Source organism: Salmo salar, chromosome ssa13 (assembly GCF_905237065.1).
Source record: "Salmo salar chromosome ssa13, Ssal_v3.1, whole genome shotgun sequence".
NCBI lineage: Eukaryota > Metazoa > Chordata > Actinopteri > Salmoniformes > Salmonidae > Salmo > Salmo salar.
In genome coordinates, this window is record NC_059454.1 from 106,498,518 (window position 1) to 106,516,313 (window position 17,796).

At 41.3% G+C, this 17,796-nt stretch overlaps 1 protein-coding gene across 1 annotated transcript in view; it reads right to left on the bottom strand.

The window, feature by feature from the left end:
* Positions 1–17,796, bottom strand: part of scarb2c (scavenger receptor class B, member 2c) — a 42,051-nt gene that overhangs the window by 19,085 nt on the left and 5,170 nt on the right. The window contains exons 4-8 of the mRNA XM_045692629.1: positions 14,323–14,514; positions 11,993–12,084; positions 6,259–6,378; positions 3,168–3,337; positions 2,772–2,890 (exon numbers count right to left, since the gene is read on the bottom strand). Coding sequence (XP_045548585.1) covers positions 2,772–2,890; positions 3,168–3,337; positions 6,259–6,378; positions 11,993–12,084; positions 14,323–14,514 — 693 coding nt within the window. The remainder of the gene's footprint in view (positions 1–2,771; positions 2,891–3,167; positions 3,338–6,258; positions 6,379–11,992; positions 12,085–14,322; positions 14,515–17,796) is intronic.

Consider the following 17,796-nt stretch of genomic DNA (forward strand, 5'->3'; position numbering starts at 1 on the left):
GGTTCAGGTTATCAGTCAACCTACCACTACCAAGGGATTTACAAACAGCACATGAATGAAAATCACCCACATGTATTGATCACATCTTTACTAATGCTGCAGGAATTTCCTCTAAAGCAGTATCCACACCCATCAGATCTGTGATCATAACATGGAAGCAATATGTAGGAAGACCAAAGTTCCAAAGCCTGGGCCTAATATAGTGTAAGAGATCATACCAGAAGTTCTGTAGTGATTCATGTGAGGAGCAACCATACGGCACATTTTTCTTCCAGTTATTGATAAGCATGCACCTGTTAAGAAACTCTCTGTTAGAACTGCTAAATCCCTGTGGATTTATGAGTATTAGAAAAATGTTATGGTTGAGAGGGACGAGGAAAAAGGAATGACAAATAAGTCTGGATGCACAGACGACTGGCAAACATACTGTAAATTGAGAAATTATGTGAATTAACCAAAAGAAGAAACAGTAAAATTACATTCTCAAGACGATTCCGTGCTACCAACTTTGTGGCAACAGACCCTTTCCTGATTTAGCATGGAAATGCCCCAGTGCACAAAGCGAGGTCCATGCAGAAATGGTTTGTCCAGATCGGTGTGGAAGAACTCGACTGGCCTGCAGAGTCCTGACCTCAACCCCATCGAACACCTTTGGGATTAATTGGGGTTCTATAGGGCTCTGGTCTAAAGTAGTGCACTATATAGGGAATAGGGTTCTATAGGGCTCTGGTCTAAAGTAGTGCACTATATAGGGAATAGGGTTCTATAGGGCTCTGGTCTAAAGTAGTGCACTATATAGGGAATAAGGTTCCATAGGGCTCTGGTCAAAAGTAGTGCACTATATAGGGAATAGGGTTCTATAGGTCTCTGGTCTAAAGTAGTGCACTATATAGGGAATATGGTGCCATTTGGGATACAGCCCTAGGCTTATCTTTAGTGTCTCTACGCCTGGTACTGAGAAACTCCAACTGCACCACAAACAGCTCTATAAATAACAGCTTATCAACAGGAAGGACTTTATACACACTGCTTCTGACTGGCCTTGGCTCAGGAAGAGCACTGGGTCGTGTTCATTAGTGCACACCGTTGCAAAACGTTCTGCAATGGAAAACTGCTCTTCTCTTACTGGCTAGATTTAGGTAGTTACTGTAATTTGTCTCCTGAGCATCATAGTATGTGTGTGTCCCTGCTTTGTGTGAATTAGTGATATTATTATCCTTCTATAGTAAAAAAAAAATATCCAATCACAAAGAATAAAATGCTCTGTGAAAATGATGACCTGTTCTACTAAAGTGGTAATAGTGTTCCCTCTAGTGGTCAAAACTGAAAACATGCTGACGCCAGAGGTAAGGTACTCTTGGTAAAAGGTTATACACAAAACAAAAATATTAAAAACGTGATATGTAAAGTGTTGGTCCCATGTTTCATGAGCTGAAATAAAAGATCCCAGAAATGTTCCATACACACAAAAGGCTTATTTCTCTCAAATTCTGTGCACAAATTTGTTTACATCCCTGTTAGTGAGTATTTGTCCTTTGCCAAGATAATCCATCCACCTGACAGGTGTGGCATATGAAGAAGCTGATTAAACAGTATGATCATTACACAGGTGCACCTTGTGCTGGGGACAATAAAAGGCCACTAAAATGTGCAGTTTTGTCACAACACAATGCCACAGATGTCTCAAGTGTTGAGGGAGCGTGCAATTGGCATGCAGACTGCAGGAATGTCCACCAGAGAAGTTGCCAGAGAATGTTAATTTCTCTACCATAAGCCGCCTCCAACATTATTTTAGACAATTTGGCAGCACATCCAACTGGCCTCACACACAGTTCACGTGTAACCACGTCAGCCCAGGTCCTCCACGTCCGGCTTCTTCTCCCACGGGATGGTTGAGGACAGCCACCCGGCCATCTGTTGAAACTGTGGATTTGCACAAGCAAAGAATTTCTGCACAGAAAACATCTCAGGGAAGCTCATCTGTGTGCTTGTCGACCTCACCAGGGTCTTGACCTGCTCACATTCCCTTGGCCACTGGCACGCTGGAGAACTGTGCTCTTCACAGATGAATCCAGGTTTCAACTGTACGGGCAGATGACAGACGTGTGGGCGAGCAGTTTGCTGATGTCAACGTTGTGAACAGAGTGCCCCGTGGTGGGGGTGGGGTTATGTATGCTATGGGCTGGCATAAGCTACGGACAATGAACACGATGGCAATTTCAATGCGCAGAGATACCGTGACGAGATCCTGAGGCCCATTGCCGGGCCATTCATCCGCACCTCATGTTTCAGCCTGATAATGCACAGCCCTGTTGTAAGGATCTGTACACAATTCCTGGAAGCTTAAAAGTCCCAGTTACTCCATGGCCTGCATAGACACCAGACATGGCATCCATTGAGCATGTGTGGGATGCTCTGGATCGACATGTATGACAGCGTGTTCCAGTTCTCGCCAATATCCAGCTACTTCACACAGCCATTGAAGAGGAGTGGGACAACATTCCACAATCAACAGCCTGATCAACTCTATGTGAAGGAAATGTGTCACGCTGCATGAAGCAAAATGGTGGTCACACCAGACACTGACTGATCCATGCCCCTACTTTTGTTTTTAAAGGTATCTGTGACCAACAGATGCATATCTGTATTCCCTGTCATGTGAAATCCATAGATTAGGGCCTAAATAATTTATTTCCTTATATGAACTGTAACTCAGTAAAATCTTTGAAATTGTTACATGTTGCATTCATATTTTTGTTCAGTTTACATACCGGGTTGATATCTATGATGGTTTCGTGTTGCTTCTTGTTTGGTTTCATCCCGAAGATGTCTTTGACAAACTTCTCATCTGCCTGGTAGAAGTGTGGAGAAGACATGACGATCGGAGCATCTAGGAAGTGAAATATGACACAACATTGAGATGACGATTTCCCACCTCATTGAGTTAATAACGGACCTCGGACAGATGATGTTTTCAATCCGTATGGTTACAGTCCTGACTAGGAGTGGCTCAGTTGATAAGAGTGTGGCATTGACTAGTACCGACAAGGTTGTGGGTTCAACCCCCGTAGGGATCACAAAAACTTACGCACTCAATGTTTGTATAAAATTGAATGCCAAGTGGCATATATCAAATATTGGAAATAAAAGACATTATATATTATTACCTTGTTTGCAGGCACTGACTTGGAGCACGCCAGAGCCCAGACAGTTCCCTGGTGGGGAACAGAAACCAGCATTCTCTGTTGTGTTGGCAAACACTGTGCTGGGTGGAGAGAACCTGTAGCCTGGGATACCCATCACACTGCTCTCCTCCTCATAGATGGCATAGATAGATCTGACAAAGAGGACAATGAACAGAGCATAGATTCATCTACTGTGAAAGAGGAGATGCATAAATGTTTACAAACACAGGGAGTAGCAAGCTAGCCAACTCATGCAAGATTTTGTTCTGGGTTCATTACAGGAGTTTTAGTGGATCTTGGAATGTAAACATCTTTAAAAGCATTCTGAAACATGAAAGCTATTGAGCTATTGAGAGAAGTAACTTTGTTGGGACAACTCTGTACAGACTGTCGTGTAAACCCGGAACTTCATTTAAAAAAAAAATATTTTACCTTTATTTAACTAGGCAAGTCAGTTAAGAACAAATTCTTATTTACAATGACAGCCTAGAAACAGTGGGGTTAACTACCTTGTTCAGGGGCAAAACGACAGATTTGTACCTTGTCAGCTCAGAGATTCGATCTTGCAACCTTTCGGTTACTAGTCCAACGCTCTAACCACTAGGCTACCTGGCACCTCATGCATTCACAGTTTGACTTCATCACGCCCTATTAACCTGTATATTCCAAACTACTGTTCTGCCTTTATCCTTGTGAACACTCAATTAGGGCTGTGGTAGTCATGAAATTGTCAGCCAGTCAAGCAAATAACTGCGGGTCTCAAGGTAATTGACCCTTAACACAAACACATTTAACATCTCCTGGTTTCCACGAATAGCTTACATGCCAGTGACGCAGACCTTTAGAACATCTACATTTTAAAAAAAAGTCTAATAAATCCATGATTTATTTTAGACAGGTCTAAAGGAACATGATATGAAGAAAATGTAGTCTATTTCAGAAGAACAGAATACTCTGAGTTGTCCTTATGTTAGGCCCTGATCTGACTATGCCATGGCTGTGGGCTACACTATACCCTGATGAAAACAGCTTGTCTGTTGAAACGTTGGTTATTAGGTTATTATTGCATCTGAGCTCTTAAGTGTGTGTGGCTCTCCTTTTCTTTTTCATGTGGGATACACTAGTTCATTTAACAGACAAGCCTTGCTTAGAATTCCGTGGTATTATTTTATAGTATAAACAAAACTGAATAAAATAGAAAGGATATTTTCTCCAAACCATTTGAGGGAGCGTGGCTATTCTGTATTGAGCGGTTAACAAAGAAATAGGTCCCCCTATATGCTTCATTTCGAGTTATTTATGCAACTTTAGTCGTGATACAAACGTTGGGCTATTATGTTTTGATAATATTTCTTCTCCCCAATTTCGATCTTGTCTCATCGCTGCAACTCCCCAACGGGCTCAGGAGCCAAAGGCTGAGTCATGCGTCCTCCCAAACGTGACCCGCCAAACCACGCATCTTAACACCTGCCCACTTTACCTGGATGCCAGCCACACCAATGTGTCAGAGGAAACAGCGTTCAACTGACCACCGAGGTCAGCCTGCAGGCGCCCGGCCCGCCACAAGGAGTCGCTAGAGAGCGATAAAGCCCCCCCGGCCAAACCCTCCCCTAACCCGGACGACGCTGGGCCAATAGTGCGCCGCCCTATGGTACTACCGATGACGGCCGGTTGCGATACAGCCCGGGATCGAACCCAGGTCTGTAATGACACATCTAGCACTGCGTTGCAGTGCCTTAGACCGCTGTGCCACTCGGGAGACCCATAATACATTCTAAGGCTGTATGATGTGACTAATGATGATTATTAAAAAGTTGCATGAATAGGCAAAGCTCTGCTTTGTTTTTTGTGCAAGGCTGTACACACTTCAGTCTCTCATTCACAATTTGACAGGCACTTGATAATGCCTCGAATTTCCCGGCGGTATGCTCTTTGTGGGGCTGTAATGCCCCCTAAAACAATTAATTCCTTTTGCGGCCAATGGTCGTTGTGGCCTTAGGCTGAATATAATTATAATTCCCTTACATGTACATTTTAGTCATTTAGCAGACGGTCTTATCCAGAGCAACTTACAGTAGTTCGTGCATACATATTCATATATGTTTTCGTACTGATCCCCCGTGGGAATTGAACCCACAACACTGGCGTTGCAAGTGCCATGCTCTACCAACTGAGCCACACGGGACTGCGTGCTCCGGCGGAACGCTCACCTCACATGGCTCTCTCAGAAATTCATATTAGCCAATACCCTTCACGTGATCAGGTCTTTCTCACAGGCTACAAGTGAAGACAGACATGTCGGAGATGCAACTGTGCGTGTCCCTATTGAAATCCGGGGCGCATATTGAAGATGTTAGAGGAACAGGCATGCGCTGTTTCTTGCCTTACTGCACACAAGCTGGGCATCGTTCAAAAGTGATAATATAATCATTCACAAGTGATAGGCTAATATTGTCACCCACCATACTATTCTTGATTTCATCTTGTCTTTACATGTACTAAATGATATATGTGTGCATTTGTATTTATTTAGAATGGACCATTATCATGTACCTTTCTCGAAACAGGGGCAAAAAAATACATGTCAACTATGTACTTAAATAGCCCGTAATGCCAGCCAGGTAGGCTATACTCCTGTTGTAAAGAGAAGCAATGTGCTAAATATTAGGAAAGTAGAGAAATAAAAATAGTAGGCCTAGCCTATAGAAAGCTGATAAGAGCCTCTTCTTTCTAATAGAGGCCATCAAAACTGGATTCTCAAATCAATTGCATAGCCTATAGAAATGTTGCGCAACATGAGCTAATGACGTTTTCGATTAGATTTCCGATTACATTTCCATTGATGTCAGAGTGATTAGAGGGACAATAGAGTGTTGACTACCAGGCAGCTAGCTAGTTTGGTAAGATACTAATGACCATCAGCAGCATCAGAGCTTGGAGAAGCCTAGTTACTAAACGGTCACGTGGAATTTGACTGCGGCCATGACTCGTGACCGCCAGTGTGGCGGTAATACAAACCCCGTAACAGGCCTACACCCATGACAGAGACATGAGAGATCAGACCCAAACCAACCTGCAGAGATCAGAGGAAAACATGTAGAGGGTCTCGTTCTTGGTGATGATTGGATGAAAGGAGGCCCCATTGGTCCCATTGATCATGTTACACTCATCTGTGGTCCACCAATTCAGAGAGCTGCACACACAGAGAACACACATTGTTATCACGGATTACATTTCACAATGAGTTCTGACTGTATTCGCCTTCTGTGAAGTCTAGATTATATTTAGCCTTGCAAAACCACACTGACCAGAACACTCACATTTTGTTTCACCTGAAGTAAAACAAAAACGTGAGATTGTGAGATTAGGTTTAACAAGGCTAAGAAAAAAAAACACCCATCTAAATTAGTTATTAGTTAATTACAGTGCACTCAGCCAATCTCTACTGCAACCCCAGAAGCTGTGGATAACAGGTGCAGTACAATAGACATCACTAACCTAGACATCACTAACCTAGACAGTAGCCTGTATGTAGACATTACTAACCTAGACATTACTAACCTAGACAGTAGCCTGTATGTAGACATTACTAACCTAGACATTACTAACCTAGACATTACTAACATAGACAGTAGCCTGTATGTAGACATTACTAACCTAGACAGTAGCCTGTGTGTAGACATTACTAACCTAGACATTACTAACCTAGACAGTAGCCTGTGTGTGGACATTACTAACCTAGACAGCAGCCTGTGTGTGGACATTACTAACCTAGACATTACTAACCTAGACATTACTAACCTAGACAGTAGCCTGTGTGTAGACATTACTAACCTAGACATTACTAACCTAAACATTACTAACCTAGACATTACTAACCTAGACATTACTAACCTAGACAGCAGCCTGTGTGTAGACATTACTAACCTAGACAGTAGCCTGTGTGTGGACATCACTAACCTAGACATTACTAACCTAGACAGCAGCCTGTGTGTAGACATTACTAACCTAGACAGTAGCCTGTGTGTGGACATCACTAACCTAGACAGTACTAACCTAGACAGTACTAACCTAGACAGTACTAACCTAGACAGTACTAACCTAGACAGTACTAACCTAGACAGTACTAACCTAGACATTACTAACCTAGACATTACTAACCTAGACATTACTAACCTAGACATTACTAACCTAGACAGTAGCCTGTATGTAAACATTACTAACCTAGACATTACTAACCTAGACATTACTAACCTAGATAGCAGCCTGTGTGTAGACATTACTAACCTAGACATTACTAACCTAGACAGTAGCCTGTGTAGACATGACTAACCTAGACAGTAGCCTGTGTGTAGACATTACTAACCTAGACAGTAGCCTGTATGTAGACATTACTAACCTAGACATCACTAACCTAGACATCACTAACCTAGACATCACTAACCTAGACATCACTAACCTAGACATCACTAACCTAGACATCACTAACCTAGACATCACTAACCTAGACATTACTAACCTAGACAGTAGCCTGTGTGTAGACATCACTAACCTAGACATTACTAACCTAGACATTACTAACCTAGACATTACTAACCTAGACATTACTAACCTAGACATTACTAACCTAGACATTACTAACCTAGACATTACTAACCTAGACATTACTAACCTAGACATTACTAACCTAGACATCACTAACCTAGACATTACTAACCTAGACATCACTAACCTAGACATTACTAACCTAGACATTACTAACCTAGACAGTAGCCTGTGTGTAGACATCACTAACCTAGACATTACTAACCTAGACATCACTAACCTAGACATTACTAACCTAGACAGTAGCCTGTGTGTAGACATCACTAACCTAGACATTACTAACCTAGACATCACTAACCTAGACATCACTAACCTAGACATCACTAACCTAGACAGTAGCCTGTGTGTAGACATCACTAACCTAGACATTACTAACCTAGACAGCAGCCTGTATGTAGACATTACTAACCTAGACATTACTAACCTAGACAGTAGCCTGTGTGTAGACATCACTAACCTAGACATTACTAACCTAGACAGCAGCCTTCAATGTATTCAGAAATAATTCAGACCCCTTGACTTATTCCACATGTTGTTACGTAACAAAATGGATTACATGGGAAAAAAATAACTCAATCTACACACAATACCCCACAAAGACAAAGCAAAATAAAATACAAACTATAACACATTTACTTAACCATTAAGACCCTTTACTGAGTACTTTGTTGAAGCGCCTTTGACAGCGATTACAGCCTTGAGTATTCTGGGGTATGACACTGCAAGCTTGGCACACCTGTATTTGGGGAGTTTCTCCGATTCTTCTCTACAGATCCTCAAGCTCTGTCAGGTTGGATGGGGAGTGTTGCTGCACAGCTATATTCAGGTCTCTCCAGAGATGTTCGATCGGGTTCAAGTCCGGTCTCTGGCTGGGCAACTCAAGGACATTTAGAGACTTATCCCGAAGCCACTCCTGCGTTGTCTTGGCTGTGTGCTTAGGGTCGTTGTCCTGTTGGAAGGTGAATCTTACCCCCAGTCTGAGGTCCTGAGCAGGTTTTCATCAAGGATCCCTCTCTGCTTTGCTCCATTCATCTTTCCCTCGATCCTGACTAGTCTCCCAGTCCCTGCCGCTGAATAACATCCCCACAGCATGACACTGCCACCACCATGCTTCACTGTAGGGATGGTGCCAGGTTTCCTCCAGACGTGACGCTTGGCATTCAGGCCAAAGGCTTCAATCTTGGTTTCATGGTCTGGGAGTGCTTTAGATGCCTTCTGACAAACTCCAAGCGGGCTGTCATGTGCCTTTTACTGAGGAGTGGCTTCCGTCTGGACCACCCAAATCAAATTTTATTGGTTACATACGTGTTTACGTGTTTAGCAGATGTAGCGAAATGCTTGTGCTTCCAGTTCCGACAGCGCAGAAATATCTAACAAACTCACAAGAAATACCTAATACACACAAATCTAAGTAAAAGAAAGGAATAAGAATATATAAAATATACGGATGAGCAATTTCAGAGCGGCATAGGCTAGAATAGAATACAGTATATACATATGAGATGAGTAATGCAAGATATGTAAACATTATTAGTGTTCCATTTATGACATTTTCAAAAACGTTATTTTTTATACTTAACTAGGCAAGTCAGTTAAGAACAAATTCTTATTTACAATGACAGCCTACCAGGGAACAGTGGGTTAACTGCCTTGTTCAGGGGTAGAACAACAGATTTTTACCTTGTCAGCTTGGGGATTCGAGCCAGCAACCTTTCTGATTACTGGCCCAACCCTCTAACCACTAGGCTACCTGCCGCCCTAGGTAGTGGCCAATGAGTTCAAGTCTACACTACCGGACAATAGTTTTAGAACACCTACTCATTCAAGGGTTTTTCTTTATTTTTACTATTTTCTACATTGTAGAATACTAGTGAAGACATCAAAACAATGAAATAACACATATGGAATTTTTTTATTTTATCTTTATTTTACTAGGCAAGTCAGTTAAGAAAAAAAAAAGTATTTTCAATGATGGCCTAGGAACAGTGGGTTAACTGCCTTGTTCAGGGGCAGAACGACAGATTTGTACGTTGTCAGCTCGGGGATTTGAACTTGCAACCTTTCAGTTACTAGCCCAACGCTCTAACCACTAGGCTACCCTGCTGGAATCATGTAGTAACCAAAATACATTTTAAATCGAAATGTTATATTTGAGATTCTTCAAATAGCCACCCTTTGTCTTGATGACAGCTTTGCACACCCTTGGCATTCTCTCAACCAGCTTCATGAGGTAGTCACCTGGAATGCATTTCAATTAACAGGTGAACCTTCTAAAAATTAATTTGCGGAATTTCTTTCCTTAATGTGTTTGAGCCAATCAGTTGTGTTGTGACAAGGTGGGGGGTGGGGGGGGTAATACAGAAGATGGCCCTATCTGGTAAAAGACCAAGTCCATATTATGTCAAGAACAGCTCAAATAAGCAAAGAGAAACGACAGTCCACCATTACTTTAAGACATGAAGGTCAGGCAATCCGGAAAATAAAGAACTTTGAAAGTTTCTTCAATGGTAGTCGCAAAACCCACCAAGCGCTATGATGAAACTGGCTTTCATGAGGACCCCCAAAGGAATGGAAGACCCAGAGTTACCGCTGCTGCAGAGGATAAGTTCATTAGAGTTACCAGCCTCAGAAATTGCATCCCAAATAAATGCTTCAGGGTTCAAGTAACACACATCTCAACATCAACTGTTCAGAGGAGACTGTGTGAATCAGGCCTTCATGGTCGAATTGCTGCAAAGAAACCACTACTAAAGGACACCAATAAGAAGAGACTTGCTTGGGCCAAGAAACACGAGCAATGGACATTAGACCAGTGGAAATCTGTCCTTTGCTCTGGAGTCCAAATGGGAGATTTTTGGTCCCAACCGCCATGGATTTATGAGACATGGTGTGGGTGAACGGATGATCTCCGCATGTGTATTTCCCACAGTAAAGCATGGAAGTGGTGGTGTTATGGTGTGTGGGTGGTTTGCTGGTGACGCTGTCTGTGATTTATTTACAATTCATGGCACACTTAACCAACATGACTACCACAGCATTCTGCAGTGATACACCATCCCATCTGGTTTGGGCTTAGTGGGACTATCATTTGTTTTTCAAAAGTACAATGACCCAACACACCTCCAGGCTGTGTAAGGGCTATTTGACCAAGAAGGAGAGTGATGGAGTGCTGCATCAGATGACCTGGCCTCCACAATCCCCCGACCTCAACCAAACTGAGATGGTTTGGGATGAGTTGGACCGCAGAGTGAAGGAAAAGCAGCCAACAAGTGCACAGCATATGTGGGAAGTTCTTCAAGACTGTTGAAAAAGCATTCCAGGTCAAGCTGGTTGAGAGACTGCCAAGAGTGTGCAAAGGCGTCATCAAGGCAAAGGGTGGCTATTTGAAGTATCTCAAATATATTTTGATTTGTTTACCACTTTTTTGGTTACTACATGATTCCATATGTGTTATTTCATAGTTTTTGTCTTCACTATTATTCTACAATGTAGAAAATAGTAAAAATGAAAAACTCTTGAATGAGTAGGTGTTCTAAAACTATTGACCAGTAGTGTATATTTAGGCAGCAGCCTCTCTGTGCTAGTGATGGCTATTTAATGGTGGAACAAGCTCCCTCACGACGCCAGGACAGCGGAGTCAATCACCACCTTCCGGAGACACCTGAAACCCCACCTCTTTAAGGAATACCTAGGATAGGATGAAGTAATCCTTCTAACCCCCCCCTTTAAAAGATTTAGATGCACTATTGTAAAGTGGTTGTTCCACTGGATATCATAAGGTGAATGCACCATTTTGTAAGTCGCTCTGGATAAGAGCGTCTGCTAAATGACTTAAATGTAAAAATGTAATTTAACAGCTGGCTATTTAATAAGGTATCCGTTTTTTTTTTTTAATCAATTGTTTTAAAAAATCCAAAAACCTGTTTGTGCTGTCATTATGGGTTATTGTGTGTAGATTGTTGAGGAAAAAAACAAACATATTTAATCAATTTTAGAATAAGGCTGTAACGTAACCAAATGTGGAAGTAGTCAAGGGGTCTGTACACTTTCCGAATGCACCGTATAGCAGTTACACAAACTGAACAATTAGATTACAGATTAAATTAGTTTTGTGTTTTTATGGTCATCCTTGACAATATAATACCTTCGTATTTATATGTTTATAACATATTATGTGGTGGAATGTTCTATAGAAGGCTTACCTTTGGCCCTTCCACTGATCTATAACGGCAAAGTCCTTATAACTCTGTTGACCGGTCAGAAACACATACTCTCCATCATCTGTAGCATTTTGCTGAAATACAAAAACAGAACCAGCATGAAACTATCGCTCCTTCACGAGTTCATCAAAACAGAACACTGATCTAGAGAAACAAAAATCATTGACCTGTAAAACAGTGTGTTGAATCTGAAACAATGTTATCCTCTAGACCTGTAAAACAGCGTGTTGAATCTGAAACAATGTTATCCTCTAGACCTGTAAAACAGTGTGTTGAATCTGAAACAATGTTATCCTCTAGACCTGTAAAACAGCGTGTTGAATCTGAAACAATGTTATCCTCTAGACCTGTAAAACAGTGTGTTGAATCTGAAACAATGTTATCCTCTAGACCTGTAAAACAGTGTGTTGAATCTGAAACAATGTTATCCTCTAGACCTGTAAAACAGTGTGTTGAATCTGAAACAATGTTGTCCTCTAGACCTGTAAAACAGTGTGTTGAATCTGAAACAATGTTATCCTCTAGACCTGTAAAACAGTGTGTTGAATCTGAAACAATGTTGTCCTCTAGACCTGTAAAACAGCGTGTTGAATCTGAAACAATGTTATCCTCTAGACCTGTAAAACAGTGTGTTGAATCTGAAACAATGTTGTCCTCTAGAGCTGTAAAACAGTGTGTTGAATCTGAAACAATGTTATCCTCTAGACCTGTAAAACAGTGTGTTGAATCTGAAACAATGTTGTCCTCTAGACCTGTAAAACAGCGTGTTGAATCTGAAACAATGTTATCCTCTAGACCTGTAAAACAGTGTGTTGAATCTGAAACAATGTTGTCCTCTAGACCTGTAAAACAGTGTGTTGAATCTGAAACAATGTTATCCTCTAGACCTGTAAAACAGTGTGTTGAATCTGAAACAATGTTATCCTCTAGACCTGTAAAACAGTGTGTTGAATCTGAAACAATGTTATCCTCTAGACCTGTAAAACAGTGTGTTGAATCTGAAACAATGTTATCCTCTAGACCTGTAAAACAGTGTGTTGAATCTGAAACAATGTTGTCCTCTAGACCTGTAAAACAGTGTGTTGAATCTGAAACAATGTTATCCTCTAGACCTGTAAAACAGTGTGTTGAATCTGAAACAATGTTATCCTCTAGACCTGTAAAACAGTGTGTTGAATCTGAAACAATGTTGTCCTCTAGACCTGTAAAACAGTGTGTTGAATCTGAAACAATGTTATCCTCTAGACCTGTAAAACAGTGTGTTGAATCTGAAACAATGTTGTCCTCTAGACCTGTAAAACAGTGTGTTGAATCTGAAACAATGTTATCCTCTAGACCTGTAAAACAGTGTGTTGAATCTGAAACAATGTTGTCCTCTAGACCTGTAAAACAGTGTGTTGAATCTGAAACAATGTTATCCTCTAGACCTGTAAAACAGTGTGTTGAATCTGAAACAATGTTGTCCTAGACCTGTAAAACAGTGTGTTGAATCTGAAACAATGTTATCCAGACCTGTAAAACAGTGTGTTGAATCTGAAACAATGTTATCCAGACCTGTAAAACAGTGTGTTGAATCTGAAACAATGTTATCCTCTAGACCTGTAAAACAGTGTGTTGAATCTGAAACAATGTTATCCTCTAGACCTGTAAAACAGTGTGTTGAATCTGAAACAATGTTATCCAGAGCTGTAAAACAGTGTGTTGAATCTGAAACAATGTTGTCCTCTAGACCTGTAAAACAGTGTGTTGAATCTGAAACAATGTTATCCTCTAGACCTGTAAAACAGTGTGTTGAATCTGAAACAATGTTGTCCTCTAGACCTGTAAAACAGTGTGTTGAATCTGAAACAATGTTATCCTCTAGACCTGTAAAACAGTGTGTTGAATCTGAAACAATGTTATCCAGAGCTGTAAAACAGTGTGTTGAATCTGAAACAATGTTATCCAGACCTGTAAAACAGTGTGTTGAATCTGAAACAATGTTATCCAGACCTGTAAAACAGTGTGTTGAATCTGAAACAATGTTATCCTCTAGACCTGTAAAACAGTGTGTTGAATCTGAAACAATGTTATCCAGACCTGTAAAACAGTGTGTTGAATCTGAAACGATGTTCTCTATAGACATTTACATGACAAGGCTTTCATAGATCTAATTCTATACTTGCTTTATGGAAGTGACTGGTTACAAAACATTATTACCACAGCACTTAAATAACCAACCACTTAAAAAAACGTACAAATACAAATATCTAATTCCAAATCAACATATTACAACCAACCATGCAGTCCATATTGAGTAGTGAGTATCAAACCTTGTAGAAGAGTCCAAACACATCATCTAATGTAGGGTCCACTACTTTCAGAGCTTTGAGAAGGCCATCCTCATAGCCCCAAAGCAGTTCTCCCACAGTGCGTGTAGTGAACAGGTCTTCATTGACCGACTTCATGTAAGATGAGATGATATTGGCAATAAATGACGTATCCTTGAATTTTCCCATCACCGTCTGGGAACAGAGAGAGAGAGAGAATACTCAGAACCGAAGGATTCATCATTCACAAGCTAACCCTGACGACACTGGGCCAATTGTGCACCGCCCTATGGGACTCCCAATCACGGCCGGATGTGATACAGCCTGGAATCGAACCAGGGACTGTAGTGATGCCTCTTGCACTGAGATGCAGTGCCTTAGACCGCTGTGCCACACGGGAGCCCTGTATGTATATATGTTTTACAATTTAATTATACTCAGGGCTCTAAATTAAAAAATGTTCATGTGCTACCAATTTAAAACGATTAGCTTCTTCGGCAGATAAATGCATGAATGAAGGAAGATGTTTTCGCTGTAGTAATGGTGCAACCATGACGATAACTAATCTGCACTCACTTGTTTCTCGAGGGCACTCTAAAACAATGGTACAGCGAAGCCATATCATTACAACAATTATTATCTAGAAGATTTTTTTTTCATAATTGCCCAGTGCTCCCAAAATAAAACTCCAGGTCACACAGTGAAATATTTTGTCGCTCTTTAGAGCCCTGGTTATACTATGTTTATATTGATTACTGGGTAGCGCATGCATGTTAAGCATTTCACTGTACTTCTGCATGTGACAAAACTTAAACTTGAAGTCCGAAACCCTACCAACTCCATGACTCAAACATCCTGCCCCCTCCCCTGACAATCCCACCCACAGTGATTCATTGACAGGCCAAACTGTTAAAGGGATAGTAAAAAAAAATGAATGACACATTGGCTTCCTAACCCTAAGTGTCCACAGCAGCAGGGCCAATAAAATACATAATTTGAAAACATTTAATATCTTGCAGTAAAACAGGAAATGACTAATCTCAAGAGAAAACACCCCTGCTGTCTTCAACCAGGATCTCAGCGATCACTGCCTCAGTGCCTGCGTCCGTAATGGGTCAGCGGTCAAACGACCAATCCTCATCACTGTCAAACGCTCTCTAAAACACTTCAGCGAGCAGGCCTTTCTAATCGACCTGGCCCAGGTATCCTGGAAGGATATTGACCTCATCCCGTCAGTAGAGGATGCCTGGTTATTCTTTAAAAGTGCTTTCCTCACCATCTTAAATAAGCCCTTCTAAAAAAAAAAAAATTGAACTAAGAACAGATATAGCCCAAGGTTCACTCCAGACTTGACTGCCCTTGACCAGCACAAAAACATCCTGCGGCGTACTGCATTAGCATCGAATAGCCCCCACGATATGCAACTCTTCAGGGAAGTCAGGAACCAATATACACAGTCAGTTAGGAAAGCAAAGGCTAGCTTTTTCAAACAGAAATTTGCTTCCTGTAGCACTAATTCCAAAAAAGGTTTGGGACACTAAAGTCCATGGAGAATAAGAGCACCTCCTCCCAGCTGCCCACTGCACTGAGGCTAGGAAACACTGTCACCACCGATAAATCCACGATAATCGAGAATTACAATAAGCATTTCTCTACGGCTGGCCATGCTTTCCACCTGGCTACCTCATCCCCGGCCAACAGCTCCGCACCCCCCTGCAGCTACTTGCTCAAGCCTCTCCAGCTTCTCCTTCACCCAATTCCAGACAGCTAATGTTCTGATAGAGCTGCAAAAACTGGATCCCTACAAATCAGCTGGGCTAGACAATCTGGACCCTCTCTTCCTAAAATTATCCGCCGCCATTGTCGCAACCCATATTACTAGTCTGTTCAACCTCTCATATCGTCTGAGATTCCTGCTATATGAGTTCTGTTATACTCACAGACACCATTCAAACAGTTTTAGAAACTTCAGGGTTTTTTCTATCCAAAGCCAATAATTATATGCATATTCTAGTTTCTGGGCAGTAGTAATAACCAGATTTAAATCGGGTACGTTTTTTTATCCGGCCGTGTAAATACTGCCCCCTAGCCCTAACAGGTTAACTTCTCTAGGGTAGGGGGCAGTATTTCGACGTCCGGATGAAAGGCGTGCCCGAATTAAACTGCCTGCTACTCAGGCTCAGAAGGTAGGATATGCATATTATTAGTAGATTTGGATAGAAAACACTCTGAAGTTTCTAAAACTGTTTGAATGATGTCTGTGAATATAACAGAACTCATATGGCAGGCAAAAACCTGAGAAAAATCCAACCAGGAAGTGGGAAATCTGAGGGTTGTAGTTTTTTCAAGTGATTGCCTACACAGTGAGTTAGGGTTCATTTTGCACTTCCTAAGGCTTCCACTAGATGTCAACAATCTTTAGAACGTTGTTTCAGGCTTTTACTGTGAACATTGAGCGAACGAGAGGGCCTGGAGTCAGATGAGTGAGGAAATGACATGAGCTCAGGAGGTGCGCACTCATGTGAGAGTGAGCTGTGTTCCTTTTCTTTTCTGAAGACATTGGAATTGTCCGGTTGGAATATTACTTAACCTCTATGGGACCGGCGGGACGAATTCGTCCCACCTACGTAACATCCACTGCCAGCCTGTGGCGCGATTTTCAAAATCTTCAAAATCCTATTACTTCAATTTCTCAAACATATGACTATTTTACAGCCATTTAAAGATAAGACTCTCGTTAATCTAACCACACTGTCCGATTTCAAAAAGGCTTTACAACGAAAGCAAAACATTAGATTATGTCAGCAGAGTACCAAGCCAGAAATAATCAGACACCCATTTTTCAAGCCAGCATATAATGTCACCAAAACCCAGAAGACAGCTAAATGCAGCACTCACCTTTGATGATCTTCATCAGATGACAACCCTAGGACATTATGTTATACAATACATGCATGTTTTGTTCAATCAAGTTCATATTTATATCAAAAACCAGCTTTTTACATTAGCATGTGACGTTCAGAACTAGCATACCCCCCGCAAACTTACGGGGAATTCGCTAACATTTTACTAAATTACTCACGATAAACGTTCACAAAAAGCATAACAATTATTTTAAGAATTATAGATACAGACCTCCTCTATGCCCTCGATATGTCCGATTTTAAAATAGCTTTTTGGTGAAAGCACATTTTGCAATATTCTAAGTACATAGCCCAGGCATCACGGGCTCGCTATTTAGACACCCGGCAAGTTTAGCACTCACCATAATCATATTTACTATTATAAAAATGTCATTACCTTTTGTTGTCTTCGTCAGAATGCACACCCAGGACGTCTACTTCAATAACAAATGCTGGTTTGGTCCAAAATAATCCATCGTTATATCCGAATAGCGGCGTTTTGTTCGTATGCGTTCCAGACACTATCCGAAATAGTAAAGAAGTGTCGCGCTTGGCGCAATTCCTGACAATAAAA